Source organism: Styela clava, chromosome 3 (genome assembly GCF_964204865.1).
Source record: "Styela clava chromosome 3, kaStyClav1.hap1.2, whole genome shotgun sequence".
Classification (NCBI taxonomy): Eukaryota; Metazoa; Chordata; class Ascidiacea; order Stolidobranchia; family Styelidae; genus Styela; species Styela clava.
In genome coordinates, this window is record NC_135252.1 from 20103631 (window position 1) to 20128998 (window position 25368).

Below are 25368 nucleotides of genomic sequence, written 5' to 3' on the forward strand. Positions count from 1 at the left end.
AGATTCATATATCCATTTCTTCCATCTTCAACGACTGAAGGTTTTAATTCAATTATACTGTATTAAAATTTGAATGTGCATTTGTTGAGAAGAAAGGCGACAACAACAACAACAATTTAACAAAATGATCTACATGTGCACATCGAGCCCAATAATTAAGGAACGTACAATACGCAACGTACAATATTTTGCTCTGAATTCCCATTTGTACACGAATGAATGAGAGAAATTCCTAATTGTTTTAGTTTCTGTTGAATCTAGGCTCAAGGGAATTACATAACTCGTTAAGATATCGTTAAACTATATTTCTTGTAAGTCTTGCAATTTAATGCAATTTAAATAGTTGATATTGTGTTGAGAAATACGCTCAGAGTCGAGAATGGCTGCTGAGAGAATTAGTCAATTTAAACGGTACTCCCGAAGTATGTGACCAAGATGGCGGACATGGCAGATGGCGTGTACCAGGTTAAGATTAGGCCATAATTTTATGTATAAATACTACGGGAGTCACTTTGCTAGTGCTGGAACTCGTAATGGAACTAAAATAACGAAAATTGGAATAAAATTATGGCCAAACCCTGACACAAACTATGTTCCGGTGTCCGCCATCTTGGTTCTCATACATCGGGAGTACCATTTAAATTTAGTACATAATATTCCATGGAATATGGGAAATGATCTTAATAAAATCTGGAATATCTTCTTAGTCATTTCAAACCGCGATATTGTTAGAGAAGTTCGTGATTTTATATACAGCAGCGCGCATGCAATGTAGTCCCATTACCTAAAATATGTTGCGTAATACTTTAGAACGGATTTACAAACAGTACTATATCTACAACAGTCTACCTCGATCTAGTCCGGGTGCGGAATTCGGTGAAGTCCCTGGTTGTGGCAAAGGGTGTTATGCATTAAATAACCTGATATAGTTGGTTAGCTCTTTATAGTCCGTAGACAAAGTGCAAAAATTTTACCTTCTTCACAGTTATGTGGACATGACATGGGGTATAAAAATCTGAATAATGGAATAATGCTATATTCAGATATTCTAAAACCTTTCATTTCCTGCAGCGTGAATTAGCGTAAATTAAAATTATTAAATAAGTAAATAAATAGTTTACCGCGCTGCTTTTCCCCAATTTGAAAAAAATTGAATAACTCACAAATAACATGAGTTATAATGCACTTTATATTTATGAGTTAACGAAAGATTTCAATAATATGTACATAAATGACTATACTTTATCTAAAAGAAATAAGTTTAATATACCATAATCAATATGAATATAATATATTCATAATTGATCATAAGAAACTCTAAAATACATATAAATTTCTAAGTGGGTACTGGCCAGGAACTATTCCTCAAACCCTTTCAAATAATAATGTGAAATTAAAATATTAGATAATTTTCAAGCACGTAGCATAAAAGCTAATGAAACTGCCAATTATTGTTGAAAATTTTTAATGTAATCACTTAGTTCTTTATTTACATGGAAAATGATGTAAAGGCAATTAATGCTTCATAAACCTCAATTGCATGGGGCAATGCACTATTATCTTAATTGATACTTTCTAGGAAGATATTTTTAATTATTTCTGGATTTTTAGCATCTTGTCGTTTTATTTTTCTCAATCGATATGCCTTATAGGCTGCCAAACTTGCGCCTACCATAATAACTCCCACACCAACACCGAACAATATAACGCCTGCTGGTGATAGAATCAGGGCACAAGATGCAGCTACGATTGTGGCGTGGAGAAGAAGACCTCCCACCATTCCCCCAACAATCCCACCGCTAATCATCGCAATGCTAACTTTGGTGATTTTCATTTTTCTTTTGTTTCGATACCAGGCTTCCAGCTGCTTCAACTTTTCTGGGTCGTCTTTGAACTCGTTTTCCATCAAATTGTAGCAATGCTCGAGCTCAATGTAGAAATGAGTCTATGAAATAATAACAATAACTGATAGTATATATATGATCTGGTGAAGTAGAAGCATTATGAAAAAATTTCAAGCATTTCTAAATTCCCGCTGTAATAAATGATTCTTAAAGGCGTGTTTTTAGTTTTTTAATGGGAAATGACAAACCAATAATGACATATGAGGTCTGATCTGGTAAAGAAAACTAATTGTTATTGAGATATATGCCAGCTTCAAAGAAAGTAGGTTGCCTCGCGTAGGAAACCAAAGTAAATCTAAATTAACCCGACTCGTTCTCAGTACATTGTCTTCATGATCTTTTTATGACAAGGTCAAACATACGATGGCAACGATATGTCTATGGTAGATGAAAAACAACTAATTTTTCAAAATTTTCAAGCGTCTGTGGTTGAAGAAGTAGAGTAGAGTGGGAAGGGTGGTTCGTATATTATGACCCTATAGCCTGCACATTCAGTCAACATTTCAGTACTAACGCAGAATGGGGTAAATGTATAGTTGTATAGTTTTTACTCAGCGATTGAGTAATACCAAGCGGCACACATTTTGTCACCAAAATAATTTGAAAAACGCTTGTCAAATGTTCCCCTGTACCCCAGTGGTGGGTCACATTCGGACACACCCTGGTGCACAGTGCGGGAGTTCATTAATCTCAACAAAATATGCAGCTAAAAATTAGCAATAAATCAGCATCATCATCTAAAGAATTGTGGGAATTCAAGTTTTGAAGTTTACTATTTTTCAAATTAAAACCCAAATATTTCAAATCTTTTTTCAAAAATTCCAAATAATTCTAAAAACAAAATTTCCGCATTGGCAACATAAAATCATTTTGGTGACATACGTATCTAATTAGGTTGTCATTTTAGAAGAACCTAATAAATATTTTAGTTTTTTTTTTTAAATCTGAAATGAATTCATTGCTTTACTTTTGGATTATGTCTAATTTAAAGCAATTAAAAATGAGTTCCATTCTCAACAATGGCATTTCTTTGTTAATTTAAAAGGGTCAAAATCGTCAAATACAATTTTTATTTTTATTTTAAAAATTTAATCTGACTGCTCAAAATAAACAAATACCGCAAATGTAATTTCTTCAATTACGTCCACCCCTCAAACAGAAAGGGAAACGTGGCCCTGTAGGGTAACGATGTGAATTAATACGTCGGTATATCTTGTTTTGAAATTTTGGGACGATTATGCTGTTACAGTTTATTGATAATATATGTCATTTAATCTCATTTGTATATACATTTGTTATTGAACCTTCGTCTTCGTATATTTGATCAAGGCTTTAAGTTTAAGAAAGGAGTTATGTCAAGTAAAATCGAAGCCGTATTAGATTCCCGGATATCAAGTTAATAATTGAGTGCCCGGACTATGTGAACCGAGATGGCGGACACCGGAACGTACTATGTGTACCAGGTTAGAGTTAGGCCATAATTTTAGTCCAATTTTCATTATTTTAGTTTTATTAAGAGTTCGGGAACTAGCCAAGTGACTCCCGTAGTATTTGTACCTGAATTTATGGTCTAACCCTAACCCTGGTACGCATACTACGTTCCGGTGTCCGCCATCTTGGTTCACATACTTCGGGAGTACCAATGATTGAAAGCTAACAAATGACATAGGTATTTACCTCGCCTCCATACTGTTTATACATTGACTGAAATGTCTGTAAAGTAAATACAAAATAAGTTATTCAAGAATATATCTATGATTACGCAAGAGGCAACAAAAGACTTGGCAAGAAATAATTGCCAAAAGTGACACAGAGCAATTGTAAAAAATTTCAACTCGTTATGTCCCTCAAAATTTAAAGATTAAATTTTACAAGCAGGATTCTGGTTTTAAAATTCTTTTAATTAGAGTAAATGTTTGTATTTATAGATAGTGTTAAATGAAGAATTTTTATATTGATTTAAATATAAAATTATTGACAACTTTCAAGATCAAATCTTGCAACCCGTTATAGTTAAATGTATTCCCCACTCTTAGACTTGACTTATCATAATTTGTGTCTTGGATATTTAAAAAAGATTAAATGTAAAATTGACAGGATCTTGCATGAAAAAGCAATTACCTTGAAGCTCTCCAATTCACCCTGAACGTTGCATAAGTCCTTCCTGACCTCTTCCTATAGAAAAATCCACATTTTGTATCATTTCATTTTGTAATCACTGCGCACAGTGGTTGAGTTGTAGGAAATTTAACTAATATTTTAATATATAGTTGTATATGATACGGTGTATTATGTTTCAGATGGGAATGGGCTAAAGATATTTGGTTCTATAGATCTCTGTAGTACTGAATTATACAGATAATACGTTTACCTTTGAGATAGCTACACAGCTTGTTTATTCAATTGTCAAATTCAACATTTAATTTAATTTATAATTTGTCATTTAGTTTGACGATAACTTTAACATGTCACATGTGCTGTTCCAAATAAATATTTGGTAAATGATTAATTTAAAGCATCACCTACAAGTTGCAACTACTCACCAATTCTTTCTTGGTCTCTGCGGTTTTATTTGTCAATATTTCGTTGGCTTCATTCTGACAAGAACAAAAATATGTGTGGGTTAGTAATTGGTATTCATGTAGTCTAGTCTGCGTCGTTTGGTTCACTGACAGGCAGCCCTACCCCTAGAAATATTGTTTTTGTGACAAGTATAATTCGAGATACAAGGTGACACACACACAAAAATTTATTTGATTTTATTAAAACTTGAACTTCTGTTTGTGCATGCTTGTACCCAAAGTTTTATGAATCTGAGACTTTTTGCACAAAAGTTATGTTCACTCTAAAATATGTTCAAATCACCTGCTAAGTCTGTCTATCTCCTATGCCTAGGAGGAGATGCCTAGGGGAAATATTCTAGATGGAACATAACTTTTGCGCAAAGCGTCCTAGATTCCTGAAACTTTCGGCTAAAATCATGCACGAACAGAAGTTGAAGTACAAACAAAATCTAATGAATCATATCATGTTCACGAATGTCACCAGAAAAACATAGATTTGTAAATGGCGATGACTCTCTTGAGATCGTTTACCCAAGATACCAGTTAAATCAAATCTGACATCAGCCAAAAATAATCGTGGCGCAATCGAATTTTCGATATTTACCGCCATGTGACATTGTGTATATATATATTATTTCTTACTTGTCTTTATTTTTGTATGTAACATGTCTAGGAAGGCTTTTTAACACGTATTATCTATCGGTCCACACATTTAATTGCCTACTTCAGATGAAAAGAAAAATAACAATATGTAACACACATTTTGTTCCTGGCCCTAACTATTATTTTCTTATTGGTAACAACCCAAAATGAAAAAAATGGCATTATTTTTTTTCGAACTTATCCTCTTTTTTGTAGCGTAAATCTCTTAGTAACGACGTTTACAATCGTTCTTGACATTCTATGACTATTATTAAACGAGATGGCAAATATATATGGACGTGTCAAATTTTTTCCAGCTCCGGTAATCTTTTTTATCCAAAACCTCTCCACTTTGCTGACCACCAGATGAAAGCCACATCGTTGAATTACGATCGCCGAACCGCCCCACGATGCGCAATTTTTTAATTTGATGACGTGATCACATAACATTTCAAAATGAAAAACAAATTTCATGGAGCCCACAGTAGTTCTTGAAATGAATTTAAAAGTAATAGCCACTGAAAGTTTCAAAGCAGTTGGTCTAGTAGTTAAAGAGTAAAGCATTTTTTCACAACATAAATAACAACAACAACAAGCAGTACACTAACAACAACAATTATTCAACAAAACGATCCAAAGGTACATTTTATGGCCGATAACGTAAATATACCATTAAAAAGAAAAAGTTCAAAGATACCAATGATTTCAAGTAAGTAACTCAATTTGGTACTCATGTAATATGTGAACCAAGATGACAGACACCGGAACGTAGTATGTGTACCATGTTAGGGTTAGGCCATAATTTAAGGTGCAAATACTACTGGAGTCACTTGGCTAGTCCTCGACTTGCAATAGAACTGAAACAATAAAAATTGGAATAAAATTATGTCCCAACCCTAACCTGGTACACATACCACGTGCCGGTGTCCGTCATATTGGTTCATGTACTATGGGAGCGTCCTCAATTTTATAACGTTCGTTGTGCAACTTACCAAATCATCTATTTGCCTGGCCATCTTTGAATTACTATCTTCCTGCATCTTCTGCAAAACGCAAATCAAATTGGAGTAAGAAAAGTTTAAATCTCAGATTGAAATTTGAGAGTGTTATTGTTCAAAATGTAATACTCACCAACTTTTTTTTCTTCTCTGCTATTTCTGCAGCTTGATCTTGGAATTGTTTATTGGTTTCCTCCTGAGCAAAAAATAACGCAAAATAAAAACACAAGAGACTTTCAAAGTGTGATTTAAATATATTCTTTATATGTGATTATCATATTGTTGAGCAAATATTTAAACAGTTCCAACCTAGGTGTACATAAAGTCTTTGAAAAATTTAAAATTGCGAATGGAATTTATCGCTACCATATATATATATATATATATATTAACTACTTAAACGATTACCCATTGAATAAGATATATTGAGAACTGACTTCATAACAAAATTGAAAATGTAAATGAACTTTATAGACACCCTGTTGAATAAATCTGGAGATATGCACAAAGATGTCGAATCGAAACACTTTGGATTTTGATTCCAAATCACAATTTTCCCTACTGTGAATTGTGCCGGCTCAATGTGAAAGAAATATATTGGATCTCCGCTCTAGGAGACCCTTATTTTCAGTCGTTCTGTCTGTCTGTTTAGCCGTAGCGTCCAAACGGCTGAGCCGATCTGCTTGAAATTTCTCTCGTGAGTTATGCTGTCACTCTAGTTATGTGCGTATCACCGAAAGTTCGGATTGCTGGCAACAACGAAAAACGCAGAAGTAAAAACTCTTTTGAACAAGCCATTTTTCATCTCGTTAATCCATAAACTGAGGAAGCCTTGGGAATTTTAGTGAACATGTTCAGTCACATTAGATCGCTCTTGAAAAAGATACAGACGAAATACGCGGCGCTAAATGAACTGAAAGTTCTAGTATCCCGGTCACTGCAGTACGCTGTTGTTACAGATGCAAGTTTGCGTGAAAGGTAACGGTTTACTGAAGTTTGGGCCGCCTCATGTAACAGTGGAGATCCTAGGCGACTTGTTTATCTATAATCCAATAGTGGTTCGGATATACCTGTGTATCTTGTTTGAAACAAGATTCGATAACATCCTGATTAATAAGTCCTCAAATTCTGATGAGCTTAAATTAGATCTACTCTGTATACAGAAATAAAATAAAAAATAAAGAAATATAGCAATAAAATAGGAATAACAGAAACAAATTAAACGTGAAAATTTGCGTAAAGCGAAATGTTAAAAAATATCAACTTTAAACATATTTTATTCTTGGATTATAATAAGAAAACCTCGCACTTGTAGTTTATTCATGTGTGCATCTTTAGCATTTCTGCACTTCGCGTATCACTGGAAGGAGGAAGAATCGGCATAGCATTCTAAAATATTTGAATATTTTATTTTTTAAATCATGACCAAAATAGGGATCGCAAACAAAGGGAGAAAAGTTTTCCGATAAGTGTAAATGAGTAATATTAAAATATAACTGGAATTAAAAGGAAATTTTGGAATACAAAACGCTGGAATGGACTGAAGCGGTAATTACCTTATTATTCGATTTTAATGACTATAAAGTATAGTTGTAATAGCGGGATAATATTAAAATTGAAATACTGTATAAGGAGAAAAATTTCTCATTGTTTTTGTGCGAATTTTGCTAAAAGCAACATAGCTGGAGCAACATAGTCTTAGATGCTATCGTTTTTAAAAGAATTTTTATTTTGTGTCTTGAATATGTGCCTAATGTATTTTTCCTAGCGGCGATAGCTTATTTACTATTCAAAAAATCCTTACCTGTTTGTCCTGATTTTCTGCACTCGGTGGCCTTGCATTTTCTACAAGATCGACAGAGTTCAACGAAGCAGCCATAGTACTTAGTTATTCTAAAAGCCTAAATCCTAAAGCCCAAGAGAAAACAAAATGCATTATCTTAACATAACAAGACTATTTTAACAATGTATTTTCACGTATATTTCAAAAATTAAACATCCCAAACAATAGTCACAGTAACTTCAGTTTGCAAGCTGACTGTTTCCCACAACTGACACAACTGAACTCTATGTAGCTCATTATGAACTTCGCCGCGCATGTGCAAGCATATAAGTTTTCAAATATAATGAAAGAGTCTCAACTGCACTCAATTGCGTGACGCGATAAGGCCATTTTGTTTGTTCTTCTCATATGTGTTGAACTATAATGATACCAACCTAGTACTTTTCCGTTCACCCCACGTCATATTTGATGAACAAAAGAAATATAGGTTGCGACTATGCCTATTTACAAACTGAATTTATGTTATATAATCGTATATTATGCTTTGTAGGATGTGGAAAAATATTATAAATATTTTTGTTGAAACCTTCATAAATTTTAAATGAAAACTCTATGTTTCTTTTTCGTGCAAAAAGTCGTCGCCCAAAATAGTACCGCGGCCCTGCTATTTTATAGCTCAGTACTCACGTTGCAACAAAGCTTCTTTATGGACAATTCATATTTTATTGTTCTTTAGAGTGCCCTTAAGTCAATTTCTAACAGCTGGAAATATGTTACGAACGAATACGGATAAATTGACACAAAAAAACGCACCAATAATATCATTGTAAAATCCGACGATGTCCATTTTTGTGCCAAATGGTGCCATGCAAATTCGAACAACAAAACCTCGGGGATGAGCACGTGCTGTTCAAAAATTATTTAAAGTTACTAAATAACAATGCCCGCCTGTTGCGCACCCTGGCTTGGACTAAAATTAAATATTCTAAATAAATTGGCGAAATCTGATTATGTTATATTAAGATAATAAAAGCAATTAAACTGTCGAGTCTAAAGCGGTTAGCAAAACAGAACTGCCAGTAAGTGAATGGACAAAAACTCAGACTCTAAGCCAGTGTAGCTAAATTTATATTCAAAGGACATTTATTTCTCTTGCTAATACGCAGGCCAACTTTCATAAAATTACGAAATCTTATCGTTGTATATGGTTTCAGCTCAAGGCTAATCAATGCAATTTATTCGTTTGAGCCTAAAGGAAGGGTTTTGGGAATTAATTTTTAGACACGGAGTTGACCTATGGTCATGGGTCATTTTCATATATTGTCATTTCTTTTTCTTGTTGTGAAAAATCTATTTTTTCTAATGAATCAATTGCTTTGTAATTTTTAGTGGTTGAAGATTGTATTTTTCTCTAGAAGGCTATTTATTACTTTCATTTATTTCAACAATTCCTATGGCCTCTAAGTGTTTCGTTTTTTGTGTGCGATGACGTCATCAAAATTTAAAAAAATGGCGATTTCCTAGGCGGTTTGCTTTTGCGTCAGCGATCTTGTGGTTCGGCAAAGTCGTGAACACTGCGGGTACGGGATAGACTGTTTACACGTACTACTTCGTGTCCTTATATTTGAGCATCGCTCTCTTGTTTTTAACACATTAGTAAGGGATGACATAATATAGATAATAGCAAATTATGTACGTGAATGGCTGTACAACTGTGATATTTGTTAGAGATACATTCGAATTTGGACTTCTGGTGACAATCAAATATTTAAGATCTAATATTGAACATTACAATGTACACAACGTTGTCCCCCGACGCTCGTGTTATAATCGATTTCTTTGTGTCGGATTTTAACGTCATCCACGAGAATAAGAATATTATAATGAAACAGTAATCCGAATTATTATGTTCGCATTAACTAAAACTACTTCAAGTCTTGCGTCAATTAGTATTTACCATTGTGTAGTCCCATACAACAATTCTCTATAATGTCAATAGTGATAGGTCGAATAAAAGTTTAATATTAACGTAAATAACTCATACAGACATAGTACATGCTCAACATATCATCGAGAACAGACTGTCTATTTACAGTTGAATGTACAGTATTTATACTAGTGATTAGATTCATGGGAAACTGTTGAACTATCAATTAACTCTTGACATTTTAGTGTCCGCCCGCATCTTTCCCCGGGATTATTCGCTTCAAATTCTGACTGATTTCTCGCGATTTGCTTTGGGATAATATCCGTAAAAAGCATACGCTTTCCAAACGAGCAACCGCAAATAAGCATTGTTTAATATGCCTAAATATCTCAATTCAATCAGTATCGTAATTGGCATCTCGTTGCATAGAGTCGCATATTAATTATATAAAAGCATGTGACATATGACGCCATTATTATCTTCTTACTGCTCAATGAACATTTACGTTATTGACGAATATTTCTTGGTAAAAAAATAGCTTTTCTCATCAACTAGTGGATAAATTGTTTCAATACTTGACTTTGATCATTAAAAGTCTATTACTTTATTCATTTTCAAAATTTCTGTAGGTTTTATTTTATTTATCTCGCATTTGGATATGTTATGTGATGACGTCATCCAAATTAAAAATTTATTTAATTACTGTATGGCGAAGTCGGTAGTTTTTTGACAAGGAAGACTACCGGTACTGAAAACGATTTGAAGCGTCTATATATATATATATATATTTGCCCTCTTGTTAGTCATAAAATGTCAAGAACGAGTTTACTCGTCGTCGTCGTCGTCGTCGTCGTCGTCGTCGTCGTCGTCGTCGTCGTCGTCGCCATCCTGTAACCTCCAGGATATTATATTTTATCACCTCGTAAACTTAGTTTTCAATTTTTTGATCTAAAACACAAGAATTATTCTCGTTCTAGTATGGGCCAAATTTCAACTGAACAAAAGAAGGTTTCAATCAAAACGGCTTTTGTGTAATACTACTTGAACGACATATTGTTTCATTTCTACGAAGTATATCCAGTATAAGCCAAGTTTTGGTGAGATTATATTGATTACCCCAAACTGCTTAAGAACAAACGGCAGGTAATTTCTAGATCTGGCTACGAGTCAGATAATGTTTGTAAATAAGTGTTTAACAGGAATGATATTTTCTTATTCTCGTTGTAAATTCTTGATAGTCAGCCAGTTCCTATTCAAAATTTTTATAGGCGAGTGAAGTGCCTCATTCCAAACTGTGGGCCTGCCGGCTTGCTATATCAATTCATGTCCTTCTACTTTTTTGGAATTATTAAAAAGAAAATCATTTCATTCGTTTTTGTTTGTATCCTACATCGTTTTGTCATTTTCCCGTCTACTTACTTTGATCTGCAAAATGTATACTCCATTCGGAACTAATAAGCCATTACTTCCAACTCTTCAAACAGAAAAATATTTATGAAACATCAATTTTTAGTATGCCCTTTGTGCGTACATATTGGGCTTGGTCATTTTATGAGGACTTCAATGCAAATATTAAGCTAGGCAATTCAATATTTATTGTATTGTATTCGGACTTTGTAAATTATGCTTATTATTCTTAACGAATAATCTGAGAGAACACACATTTGTGACTTGATAAAATTGAATCAAATTTTGGCCAATTATTACTCTTCGGTTTTATATTCGTTCAAGAAGTTTCAAGATAGTTGCTTGAGCCCCAATATTCGTTATTAATATTTCTGAGACTACAAGTCTACAACGTTCATTTTTTTTTTAAATATACTTCAGTGTATTTTTAGAAATGTTATAAGCATGGGCATTTTTTTCTTCTTCGTAGAGTCTATGTAGGCCTTTAGGATAATTAGGTACACTGGCTGCTACATTGAACCCTGTCGATCTTGTAGAAAACGCAAGTCCACAAGGTGTAGAAAATCAGAACACCAGTCAAATATTTTTATGAATAGTAGGCTATAGCTTAGAAAAATATATTAGGCACATATTCAAGACACGATTATGGTGCTCTAGCTATGTTGCTCTCATTGAATTTTTTTTTCGTTATATTCAATTTTAATATTCTCCCGCTTTTACAACTACAACTTGATAGTAATTAAGATGAATGATATGAAAGCTCATTTTACCAGAGCGGGCTTTGTCATTTGTGAAATATTAGAATAAATATTTTAAAATTTGGGATTTATCAGCTCCATTCGCAATTTTTCCCATTCTTTTGCGCAAAGATGAAAATAGTTTCATTATTTTAAAATAATGAGACATTTACACGTTCAGTTTTACCAAATGATTGAAAAACTTTTATCCCTTCATTTGGTCGTGTTAATAAAATAATCGAATATTTCAGAATGCTTTGCCGATTCTCCCTCCGTCTGGTGATACACGAAATGAAGAAATGTTAAGGATCATGTATGAACAAATGAATAAGCTACAGGCAAATATTTTCACTTCAATCCAAGATAATAATGATATATGATTTTTGAATTTTTGATTAGCGCAAATTTTCACGTTCAATTTTACACGGGTATCCGGTATCCCTATTTTTATTCTTTTTTTTTTATCTTTTTTTTTAATTTTGTCTATGGCTCATATCTAATTTAAGCTCATTAAATTTTTGAACAAAGTATTAGACTTTTGTTCCAAAATAGAGGGCGCCTGTATATCCGATCCGACAGGTATATTTTCTAATCCCAATATCGAAGTTTTTTATTCGACAAAAAATTTTTTATGCCCAAAATTCCAAATTTTTTCACTTTCATTTTATTTGCGTTTTGCAAGAAGAAAGCAATTCAGAGATGGTCAGGCAAATAGATGAATTGGTGAGTTGCACAACAAACAATATAAAAATTGAATTACCCATTTAATATCATTGGTATCTTGAGTACTCTGAACACTTACTGCTCAATGAACATTTACGTTATTGACGAATATTTCTTGGTAAAAAAATAGCTTTTCTCATCAACTAGTGGATAAATTGTTTCAATACTTGACTTTGATCATTAAAAGTCTATTACTTTATTCATTTTCAAAATTTCTGTAGGTTTTATTTTATTTATCTCGCATTTGGATATGTTATGTGATGACGTCATCCAAATTAAAAATTTATTTAATTACTGTATGGCGAAGTCGGTAGTTTTTTGACAAGGAAGACTACCGGTACTGAAAACGATTTGAAGCGTCTATATATATATATATATATTTGCCCTCTTGTTAGTCATAAAATGTCAAGAACGAGTTTACTCGTCGTTACTGATAGAAATAAACTTAAGAATATGAAACCTCTGATTATAAATTTTTTTTTCATATAAAATAAGCAATAATACGCATGGAAGTTATTTCCTTTCCCCCTCCCATACATATATCGCCAATTAAATATTAACAAAATGCAGAACCATTTTAAAGATCAAGATACCTATTTGATTACGTGGCCGATATCTAGTGTAAACGCTTTTAAAAAACATTTACCCCCACAAATCATTTTTTTTTCTGTTGTCAGTAGTGGACAAGCATGATATAATTTTTTGTTTTTGAGTCTGATTATTTGTCAATATGTGCACAAATAGAGGTTAGGTTATATTCTCGCATTGTCGCAATATGACAAGGTGGGTTAACCAGACCTTTCAGAGCATATACATTGTATCTGGGATCCGTGATATAAAGCATGTCATGCTAATTCAGCTTACACTGTTTTCAATTTATGTCAATGTTGTCTGTGTAAAGTACGAATACACACACACACACAAAAGCTCTCATACTAATGCGACTGGGGTCAAGCAGTTTAATGGTACAAGATCAGTTTTTTACCGTTCAGGGAACTTCCACAGCGAATCTAGGACCGAATATCATTGCATAATACACCGTATCATATATACCTATATTTGGAAATATTAATCTATTTTATGCATCCTGACTGCTGTGCGCAGTGATTGTGAATTCAAATGATACAAAATATACATTTTTTATAGGAAGAAGTCAAGAAAGTCAAATGTTCATGATGAATTGGAGAGCTTCAAGGAGAATAATTATTTTCTCATGCAAGCTCCAGAAATTTAAAATTTCATTTGAATATCTGAGATACAAATTTCGATATGTCACAACATTTGATTTAATTAACCATAAATTCTTCATCTGACACCTTTTATATAATGATTGGATATTTCACCATTTGTGAGTGGATTTATTGTTGACAATTGTAAGTTGTAAAATCTTTGATGGATTTTTGCGTATTCAAAGCTATACTTTCTAATAACTTATATATTACCAACATTACAGACGTTCCAGTCAATGTTCAAGCACTATGAAGGAGAGGTAAATATACAGATATATACATATGCCAGTTGATAATAAGCTCTCAATTCTATATCTTACGTCAGAATCAAATGCATCTTAGATAACCCACCAGAACCAGAAGAGTATGTGGGAAGCATAAAAAAGGTGTGCTCAACTATACGTCAGCGAAAATGCAGTGACAATTGTATATAGAATTAATCATCTATTCCAGGGGTGGGCAACACGTGTCTTCATGTTTTTATTTGCATATGCTTGTGAATCTCTGTTCTCAGTTAATAAGTCTTGTAAATAGGCGTGGCCTGACTAATGAAACCAGTAGTTTGTGTGTTTCTCTGAAAGTTACAAAGTATAAACCCAATGTCAAATCTCCATCAGTGGTAATGCGCAGCAGAAGTCTCACTGATATTGAATAAGGAAAGTAATCAAATCTATTTGTCGGACTGATATTTTCCTGAATAGTGAATCTGTCCGTATATGTTTAAAAGGTTTATTATTGTGTATTTTCGCTTTGAAAGTAGCAAAGCATTGTTTTTAATTTTGGTCGGCACAAGGAAGAATTTTGTAGATAAATTTAGCCGATTTTGGCACGCGAGTCGAAAAAGGTTGTCCACCCCTGTTATATTCTATACTATCATTCAAATGCAATGCGAAATTGGATCAAATCTTGTCATTTCTGATATCCCTTTAGATATTATGTGGTGAATAAATCTTGATTTATTCTTTCATGCCTACATTACAAACTCTGAGTTGTTGATGCACCGAAGCCACAACTAAACACTCTCATACGTACTATTTTTGAAGCAGGGAAATGTTCATTCAAACAGAATACAATCCTCTGTCAGATCCTCTCGTTATGACGATTGCTTTTCCACAAAAGTCATACAAACTTCCATTGAATTTGTCGGCGTCAAATTAAGAATACGCTTCAGGGTGGAATCAGCAACAATGAGCCATAGCCTAACCCCAGATGTCGCTAGTGAGTTATCAAATATTCCATGAATCATTGCGACTTAGTACCTTGTTTCTGTAGTTTATTTCGGTTCTGTTGTCTGGTTTTCTATTGTGTATACTTATATAAAATGGTTCCATTACATTTGAACCCACGTACATTTGAACCCATGACAATTGCACCTGTATGCTATTGCACCTAGGGAATTGTTTTTGTTTTTCGGATAGTTGAACCCATACTAACCCTAACCCATGGGTTTTAGCACCCGCATATAGATTGAACCCGTGGATATACACATGGGTTCAAATGTACATTGGTTCAAATGTACGGTCACCATATAAAATATTTCATATTCAATCCCTCACTATAATCGATGTTGTAATTGAACAACAAGATATCGCTGACGAGATAACTGAGCGAGATTTTTGCGCCCCTCGTATATTGATTACTGTGAGTCGATATCTGATTTTGTAATTTATGGAATGTATTCTATTTCTTTTTTGCTTTATATTGCATATTGGCTTTGGCCTTTGAATATAAAGAGCATTGTGGTTTGAAGTGACCTGAAATTTGACGGTTGGAATTGCCCACCTAATTTATTACAACACGAGTACTGTGTGGCACGGTATTTGAGGTCCCGAGAACTTTTGCCCACGATGTATGGTTAGAATGGGAACGCTTCAACATTCTGTCCTTGATTTTCATGAAAATTGCGGCGCTTCCTAATGAAACAAATCTTATAAAGTTACGCATAACTCCAAGTTCATACTTGTAAGAGAAAACAAATACAGCACAAATATTTTAGGATAATATAATATGTGCGTTGTCGGGAACCGGTAATGTAGAGATAAAACGTACCATTGAATTTGATCAAATGGCTGATAATAGCTCAAATTGAAAAAAAAAACATGTAAATATATATATGTCTGTCATCCTTTAGCTTGGCGTAGTGTTGATCAGTAATCTATAATGGAGGAGACCTTAGTGCTTATAAGCTTTTTCACTTTGATATTCTCTCTTTACCTTATGATATTCTCTCTTTACCTGCAAGGTGCGCGCAGTCCCTAAATTTAATCTGTGGATCGCCGACGAATAAAATGATTACAATTTTTTATTATTTTTAAATAAAGTTATGTGATCTGAGCTATAACGTTTTATACATTCCTGTAAATGGTACATTCAACTCTTTTACAAACCCATACCCCATTCATTATTTTGTGTAACGCAGGTGTCAGACTATAGGTCACTACAGCAAGAGTCAAAATGAATGAGAGAAATTCCTATTTGTTTTAGTTTCTGTTTAATCCAGGTTTGACGGAATTGTTTAACTCGTCAAGATATCGTTGAACTCAACCCAAAAGCACAATTTGATAGTTAATGGTATTGAGAAATGCACTCAGAGTCGTGAATGTCTTCTGAGAGAATAAGTCAATTTAAACGGTACTCCAGAAGTATGTGAACCAAGATGGCGGACACCGGAAGATAGTACCAGGTGTGTACCAGGTTAGGGTTAGAATATAAATTGATGTACAAATACTACGAGAGTCACTTTGCTAGTCCCCGAACTGATAATAGAACTAAATTAACGAAAATTTGATTAAAATTATGGCCCAACCCTAATCTGGTTCACATACATCGGGAGTACCATTTAAATTTATTACATAATATTCCATGAAATATGAGAAATGATCTTAATAAAATCTGGAATATCTTCTTAGTTATTCCAAACCGCGATATTATTAGAAAAGTTCGTGATTTTATACAGCAGCGCGCAGGCAACGTAGTGCCATTACCTAAAATATGTTGCGTAACACTGTAGGGCGGATTTACAAACAGTGCTATACCTACAACAATCTACCTCGATCTAGTCCGGGTGCAGAATTCGGTGAAGTCCCTGGTTGTGGCAAAGGGTGTTATGCAACTGAATAACCTGACCCAACATGTTGGTCTTTATAGGGCGCTTCAAAAGTATGTGTACCAATATGTAGCTAACTAATTTTGTTTGCCTATTTTACATCAAGTTGTGTAAAGGGACTGAAACCTTTGGGCAGGGGGTATATTCACTTGGCAATCCCCGAACTCGTAATAGAACTAAAATAAAGAAATCGGAATAAAATTATGGTCCAGCCCCAACCTGGTACAGAGTTGACAGAGTATGCGCTGAAATTCAACTTCTCCACAGTTATGACCTGGGGTATAAAAATCTGAATAATAGAATAATGCTATATTCAGCTGTTCTTAAACCTTTCATCTCCTGCAGCTTGAATTGGCCAATATTCTAGCAAATTAATAAATATTATAATTAGGCACATTCTTTATCTACTTTGAAAAATTGAATTATCCACAAAAATTATGAATTGTATAACCATTTATTTTCAATATGAGTAAAAAAATACATTAAAGGGCAAAATGGGGGTAAATGATAATTCTTATATACATACATATAAAATATGTATAATGAGTATAAGTTCAATATAAATTATTCAACATTGATATTTGACAAGATAAAATACACGACATTCTAATATATATACAGGATTGGATTAATCATTACGCAAATTAAGCACGTGTTAGGGCAAAGGGGAATGGGGGCACCACAGAAATTTCCATGAACAAGTTCAATAACGCTCCAGGATTTAATAAAATATTTCGAGTTCTGAGACTCAAATTCTGACCTCAATATTGGCCCGATTGAAATAAATTTTTGTTTATTTTTGGTTACCAAATATATCATCTTAGACCGTTTTATAAAAGTTTGTGGGCATGAGAACTGATACCAATATATGATCATAACTTGGTCTTCAATTAGTAATGAATACCGAAACTTGTTTATTTCATTTTGGACAGCATACAAAACGAGTTTCACTGTTATTTTATATATATACAGTGTGTCTTAAAAATAAGTATGTAATTTTAATTTTGATTTTCTTTTCCGGTACTCATCATGGAGCGTTCATTTTTTCCGTAAACATAGTATGGATAAGTAGTAAAATTTAGTTATTGTTTTCATGTTTTTCATCAACCCTCAGAATGACAAGGATATTGAATCAAAAAAGAGGTGAAAAATTGCTGTTTGGCAATAAGCATATAAATCAGTAAGGCCTACTCAGTGCCTCTTTTACAGAGAATTTAAAATCAATTCGGCTCTGAATATTTTCCTCAGAGCATACGCTCCTTGTCATTCTCGATCTTTGTGCATCAATTACAGATCCAGTTTTCATAAATTTACGAGAAATTCGAAAATAATTCCGAATTCTCTGTTAAAGAGGCGCTGAGTTTGTCTTACTGATTTATGTGCTTCTTGACAAACAGCAATTTTTCACCTCATTTCTTGGTTTAATCTTCTTGTCATTCTGTGGGATGAAGTAAAATGCAAACAATACCTAAATTTTACTACTTATCCATACTATGTTTACTGAAGAAATGAACGCTCTAGGACGAGTACCTAAAAAGCAAATCAACATTAAAAGTGTATACTTACTTTTGAGACACCTTGTGTATAAGGAAAATAATCGTGTTTATTTAATTATGAGAAACAATTCCTTCATTCGTTGACGATGAGGAAGGGTTTTTTAATGACAGTGACATGGGATCATTCATGACTTCTGATGTCTTACTCTCACAATCATTCTGACAAGGCATTTCGGCTGACTCATTTTCAATACCTACTTTGGCTTGTGTTTTATTATCAATATTTATGTTTTTCATTTTTTTATTTCGATATGCTTTGTAGGCTGCCAAACTCAAGCCTACTATAACAAATCCAATTCCAACACCGATTGCTACAACGTCAATTGACGGCACTCCTATTCTAGTTATGTATGAAACAAACTCTTTGCTGTGGAGAGAGAGACCCCCAATCATTCCGCCAAAAACGCCACCAGCAACCGTGGCGACGCCAATTCTCTTCACTCTCATATTTTTTTTTTGTTTGTACCAAGATTCCAGTTGTTTCAGCTTTTCCTTATCACCTTTACATTCTTGTTTCATCATTTTGTAGCATTTCTCCAGATCCATATAGAAGTAGGTCTAGGCAAAAATATGAATAATATAAAATATATTATCAGTAAAACAAAAAGTCGTATATTATCTTGATATTCATCAAAAGACTTTTGATTCAAAAAGAGTAGATTGCCTTGCGTAGTCCGGGGCCCTTATGATCATTAAATCCCTTCCTCTAATATTCACTACAAAACAATAATATTTTAGTAATGAAATCATGAATAAATTATGATCTGGAATTCAAATATATTTTTAAAGAGTTTGCTTTCTGTTGTCATGTTTATCTCCATTTCTCGACAAAGAGCTACCAAGCAGTATACCGTTGGTGAAAGTTTTGCAATTTAATTTGATTTTAGTATTGCATTAGAATGACAGCTTTATGTTCAGATTGTCATTTTACTTTCATGTTCATATATATGAGCATTGCTTTCTTGATTGAGATGCCAAAATTGTTAAAAAGAAGTTTTTGATAAATAGAACTAGGTATATCAGAAATATCATTAGCGGCGAAAGCATTTTAATAATATTCGAATATTCATTGAGTATAATAAACAAAAAAATACTTTTGAATGAAGTACTTGAATGGAGCCGTTATGTTATTATATCCTATTAACCTATTTGATTCCGATATATAATTGAAAGACCCGCTGATCTATCAACGTCCCATATACATCTCAACATGTGTTAAATTTTATTTACCTCCCCTCCAAGTTTGTTGTACATTGTCTCGAAATCCTATAAAATAAGTCAAGAACCAGTTTTTAAAAAGTATAAATACATACAAATAAGTTTTTTATCAAAAATGTGGTCATTATCATCTATAAATGAAGAATTATTTTATGACAAAACCGATTGTTAACTATTTAAAATTGGTCACGCTTTGCTACTTGGAACTTGCATACCCTGCTCAACATCAGGTAAACTCGGGGTGAACGTTTGATATTAATGCTTGATAAGCATTTGGAGTACTATTACGCATTTACATATTAAAATGAATAAAGTATGAGACAAAACAATCAATTACCTTGATGTCATCTAACTCTTTCTGAACAGTGTCTAACTTGTTTTTTACTTCAACCTACAAAAATAATTGCACGAATGGTAATATTCTATTTTGCAAAAAATCTAAACAATGAAAGTTGCAGTGAAATTACTTACAAGTCCGAACCAGAGATGTTTTGGTAGGTATTTTACACTTATAGTAAACTATTAGGAGGAACTGAAGATATTTGAGATGAAATGGCTTTTATTGTACCCTAAAAAAGGTACTCGGTGTTCGTGCGAATAGCGAAGTGTTTTTGAAAAAAATAAATGTTTTTTTTATCTAAAAAAATTTAAAAATCCTCATTCTCAAGACTTTCTGATTTCTGAAACATTTTACAAAACTGGAGCAAGCAAGGACTTCAGGACTCAGAACTGTTAGGACTGTTTCAATATATAAGAAAGATGTATTGTTTTAACTTCTGTTGAATATGATCCATGTAAATATGGTCGAATATGATACTGAGAAGTGTCGTCGAGGACCTTTGAATTTGGATTCAAAACTCATCTTGCACTGCTGTGAACTATGGTTTCGGCGATTTTCATTTTATATACAAAATACTGACTGACCAATTCTGTGCTTTGCTCTGCTATTTTCGCATCCTGGTCTTTTAATTGTTTCTCTGTTTTCTCCTGTTGAAATATATAACGCGGAATAAACCGAACAACCCTTTTTGAACTTATGATATAATTTTGTGATTATCATGAAACATCCATCCTTTATACCTATCTAAATATAATTTGAATTTATCGAATTTCTCATAAAGAAATAAAAAGCACTGGATAAAAAGAGCAGCATTTTTAAATTTTTGCGATTTAATTTTATTCATTTTGATTTGTGATAAGAAGAATAGTACATTAATATAAAAAAAAAACGTTTTTGATATATCAGTGGTTGAATATGGTGCAGAGAAGTGCCGTCGAGGACCTTTGAGTTTGAATTCAAAACTTATCTTGCACTGCTGTGAACTATGGTTTTGGTGATTTTCATTTTAAATACAAAATACTCACCAACTCTTTGCTTTGCTCTGCTATTCTCGCATTTTGGTCTTTCAATTGTTTCTCTGTTTTCTCCTGTTGAAATATATAACGCGGAATAAACCGAACAACCTTTTTTGAACTTATGATATAATTTTGTGATTATCATGAAACACCCATCCTTTATACCTATCTGAATTTTATTTGAATTTATTGAATTTCTCATAAGAAATAAAAAGCACTGGATAAAAAAGAGCAGCATTTTTAAATTTTTGCGATTTAATTTTATTCATTTTGATTTGTGATAAGAAGAATAGTACATTAATATAAAAAAAAAACGTTTTTGATATATCAGTGGTTGAATATGGTCCAGAGAAGTACCGTCGAGCACCTTTGAATTTGAATTCAAAACTTATCTTGCACTGCTGTGAACTATGGTTTTGGTGATTTTCATTTTAAATACAAAATACTCACCAAATCTTTGCTTTGCTCTGCTATTCTCGCATTTTGGTCTTTCAATTGTTTCTCTGTTTGCTCCTGTTGAAATAAATAACGCGGAATAAATCAAACAGCCATTTTTGAACTTATGATATAATTCTGTAATTAGCATGAAACACTCATCCTTTATACCTATATATGGTAGAATATGATTTACCGCAGAACAGGATTCCATAACATTCCAATATATCAGTTCTCCGGATTACAGCGCTTTGTTCAGATAGTCCTGTATTTTTATAAGCTCGATTTAAAAATACGTCGCACATACAGCAGCTAAATAAATATAATTACATAAATACATGACTCCTTTTATCTGCACGGATTTTACAAAGAGTAAAATGAATTTTTGATGATATGCTAAAACAAATTTAAAGTGAATATTTGCCAACAGCAGAAAAACAATAATTCCATAATTTTTCCTAATAACAGTTTGTATTGGGATTAGAGAAAACTTCTCACTTTCAGTTTCTTCATTTGTTCAAACAGATCGTTCAGCATTTCTCCATTTTGTGCATCACTTGACGGAGAAAGAATCGGTAGAGCTTCCTAAAATAATTGATTATTTTGAATCATGACAAAATACGGAAAAAACATTTTCCGGTGAATTAGTATAAATGTTAGTTACAGAAAATTATATTTTAACAACCTATTTCACCAATGTCGAAGCTGACTCTATCAAATGTGCTTCAAAGTTATTTCTTCATTCAACTTTTCATTTAACATATTTAATACCAAGTATATTTGTATAAACTTGGAATATAAAAAAAAATTTTTGAATTGTTTTGCATGATTTCTGATGAGAGCATCATAGCAGAGCAAAATGCCTTGACTATGTACCTAATGTACTCTTCCTAGCGATAGCTTACTACTCCAAAATCAATCTTGCCTGGTTGTTTTGATTTTCTCCATCTGATGGCTTTGCACTTTCTACAAGATCGGAAGGATTTAATGAAGCAGCCATTGTACCTAGTTATCAAAAAGCCTATAGACTGGAAGAAAACAAAATGCATTATTTTATTTTATTACATTGAATAAACAATGAAAAAAATATGAACAAACTCGGCTTAGTTATGATGACAAAAAACTACTTCGTTAGAAAATTTTAAAATTGTAACTACCTTTTTCATGTTTACAGTCACAGATATATAACCTTACCAAACCATACCCTGCAAATTTCTTTGTTTAAATGAAGCATATCGACAAGCACTCTGTTATGAATAGGTTTTATTTTGTTGTGTGATATATATTTTTTTGATTAAACTGTACGTTGACGAAATAGCTCAAATAAAGATAAACCTAATAAAATTGAAACGTTACAGAAATATATTTGTGTTAGTGTGCAGTAAGACTCTTAAATCATTTAAAATTGAACAATGTTTGCATACTGGGTTCACTGAATGCCGGATCGAAAGAGAGATACACCGCAGGCAAAAAAATGGGTATCTTTTTATGCAGAATATTATTTTGAATTTATTCATACGCCTACATAAACGTGAAGCAGTATCAAAACTATCGCTTAGAAAACATTTAATAAAAGGTTTTATGTGCGCATGTTAACAGACTTGTTAAAAAAATGGCGAAATATAACTATTTTTTCAGTTTAAAATAAAAATATTAAACACTATTTTATCACATGAGCCCAGGGGGGTTGACTTTTTTCTTTTTTTGAATAATTTCCTCAACCATTTTCAACACAATTCAGAACAAACGTGTGCATCGTTTCTGTTGCTTCGTTTTGATATAAGAATAAAAGGTTGCGCAAATTCAGTATCCACAGTGTAAAAAAAGTTTTTCTATCATTCACAATTAAAGTGGAGTCGAACAATAAGTTAAACTTACAATTTATTGGTATGATTATGGGTAATGTCCCTGGTTGCTGCAAAGGGCTTTAAAATCCTGACAGGTTAAGGGCAAAGTTTCATCGATCCTACAGTTTACAGTTGATTCTGATTCACATATTTTATTGCTGTGCAATTTTATTATCCGCACAGCAATTAATAAAAGTCAGATTTTGAAGACAGTCAGATGTACGCCTACATTGCATAATAATTTCACTGTCTAGAAACAAAATCTTACACATGATATCAGCAAAAACATTACTGAACCCGACTGCAACACTCTTATAAACTTAAAAATGTGCAACAAGACACACAAAAAAACTTTGACGCAGATAAAATACTTTGCCAAATCCCCAAACTCTCGCCGCCAGAAATTGGCCTTCATATGTTAATTTCGTGTCCAATATAGGATTTTTGATTATTGTCATCATGTTTCATATTTGGAGATCTTGCATTTGCGTTGTGTATGATACAAAAACATTACTTTGTCGTTTTGAATTGCAACAAAATAATAATGATACAAGAGAGATTCATAATGAAATTGAAAGAACTCCTTAAAAATTGCTTCATTAAAAACTGATGTAATATATGTTAATAAATTCTATTATGTTAATAAATCTATGGAATAATCTCATGTAATATATATACTTATAGTTGCCGAGCAAACATATGAAGCGGATAATATGAGTTCAATTAACGTAATGTACAAATAATTTAAACTTCAGAACTGACCTAAATTAAAGAGTTTAAAGTTATTAAACTTTTTCTTCAGTCAAACCACGTACATCGTTAGGTTTAATACTTTTTATATCTTTACTGTACATAGGAGAATTTGCGTCATAGTTTACCTTCCCTTTGTGTTGATTTGGGCATGTCATGGCTGCGCTATGATATATTTAGAATTGTTTTTATTTGGTTTGATTTATATGACTTAAACGAGCGTCGACAAATCTTTGAGCAGATGGTTTTTAACGTATTAAATAAATGACATATAACTTTAGTTATCGACAAAGAGTGTTTTAGCTTTATTTCGATTTTTTTGCCACCCAACGCAGATGTTAAATCTCGGCCAATTTGAAATTATTTATGAAACATTTATCCATTTGATTTATAATTTATTAAATCTGAAATATTCCAAAGAATTTTTCAATTATTCAAATGAATTTCTTCTGTTTGGCACAATATTATGGTTCTGGTATTCTACCAAGTCTGACAGGGTTTAATGCAGCAGCCCTTGTACTTAGTTATCCTGAAAGCCTACACCGACAGTACAAGGAAAACAAAATGCCCACGCTTAGGATTCTTTTATATATAACAAGGCTATTGCAACAATACACTCAAGTGTATTAAAAATATTCTACTTCCACTTTTATGTCAGAATGCAAACAATTGCGAAATTTTACGCAATGTCATAAAAGACCTGAATGACTTGTAAAAAAAGTACGAAACTTTTTTTTAGTGAACGGTTGAAACGCTTGACATTTTTGCTGATATTTTATCAATCGGAATCAAATTGAAATCAGAGTTGGTCTGGCTTTACAAGCGTATGGTAAATTGCTGATAATACTTTGTAGAACAATCTTGGAATAAAAGGATAATTTACATTTTATGTTGAAGTTTGTGATAAAGCAACAACTCGCGCAATAAAAAAGGGATTAAATTGCTGCTTTAGTGTTTCGTTCAGTTTTTAGCTAAAACAATTCACATTACCAGCATCTGCGTTTAAAAAGATGAATATATAAATATCTGACAGATTACAACAATCCACCATAACACCTTTTATTCAACTTTTGTCTCATAGAATCGTCCGATGAAATATAACTATGCAATAAAATAGAAAATGTAATATCTTTTCTGTAGGAGTTCATAAAGTAATAATATATTTTGTTAAACGAAACCTTTTATA

At 32.8% G+C, this 25368-nt stretch overlaps 3 protein-coding genes across 8 annotated transcripts in view; all 3 read right to left on the minus strand.

The window, feature by feature from the left end:
* Window positions 1-25368, minus strand: part of LOC120342898 (uncharacterized) — a 45409-nt gene that overhangs the window by 15629 nt on the left and 4412 nt on the right. The window lies entirely within an intron of this gene.
* On the minus strand, window positions 1298-6301 carry LOC120343234 (uncharacterized). Its single transcript, XM_078111334.1, has 6 exons — window positions 6242-6301; window positions 6103-6153; window positions 4448-4501; window positions 4026-4079; window positions 3582-3617; window positions 1298-1945 (listed from the first exon to the last, which is right to left on the minus strand). The coding sequence occupies exons 2-6, from the start codon at window positions 6148-6150 to the stop codon at window positions 1562-1564; spliced, it is 576 nt and encodes a 191-aa protein (XP_077967460.1). The 5' UTR covers window positions 6151-6153; window positions 6242-6301; the 3' UTR covers window positions 1298-1561.
* LOC120343232 (uncharacterized) lies at window positions 18086-23777 on the minus strand. 5 transcript variants are annotated; one of them, XM_078111304.1, is made up of 8 exons: window positions 22511-23777; window positions 22084-22170; window positions 21601-21663; window positions 21160-21222; window positions 20719-20781; window positions 20132-20185; window positions 19807-19842; window positions 18498-19134 (listed from the first exon to the last, which is right to left on the minus strand). In XM_078111304.1, the coding sequence occupies exons 1-8, from the start codon at window positions 22583-22585 to the stop codon at window positions 18628-18630; spliced, it is 948 nt and encodes a 315-aa protein (XP_077967430.1). In that variant the 5' UTR covers window positions 22586-23777; the 3' UTR covers window positions 18498-18627. The 5 variants fall into 5 exon arrangements, with proteins under 5 accessions (XP_077967433.1, XP_077967432.1, XP_077967434.1 ...); XM_078111307.1 differs by lacking the exon at window positions 20719-20781 and having other exon boundaries at window positions 18086-19134; XM_078111306.1 differs by lacking the exon at window positions 21601-21663 and having other exon boundaries at window positions 18497-19134.

Excerpts from the sequence above, each read along its gene's own strand:
- LOC120343234 (XM_078111334.1), bottom strand. The coding sequence starts at position 6,150 with ATGCAGGAAGATAGTAATTCAAAGATGGCCAGGCAAATAGATGATTTG. Across the intron at positions 3,618-4,025 it reads GTGAATTGGAGAGCTTCAAG|ACATTTCAGTCAATGTATAA; the intron begins GTAATTGCTTTT and ends TTTACTTTACAG. Across the intron at positions 1,946-3,581 it reads ATAAACAGTATGGAGGCGAG|ACTCATTTCTACATTGAGCT; the intron begins GTAAATACCTAT and ends ATTATTTCATAG.
- LOC120343232 (XM_078111304.1), bottom strand. The coding sequence starts at position 22,585 with ATGGCTGCTTCATTAAATCCTTCCGATCTTGTAGAAAGTGCAAAGCCA. Across the intron at positions 22,171-22,510 it reads GAGAAAATCAAAACAACCAG|GAAGCTCTACCGATTCTTTC; the intron begins GCAAGATTGATT and ends CAATTATTTTAG. Across the intron at positions 20,186-20,718 it reads CAGAGCAAAGCACAGAATTG|GTTGAAGTAAAAAACAAGTT; the intron begins GTCAGTCAGTAT and ends TTATTTTTGTAG.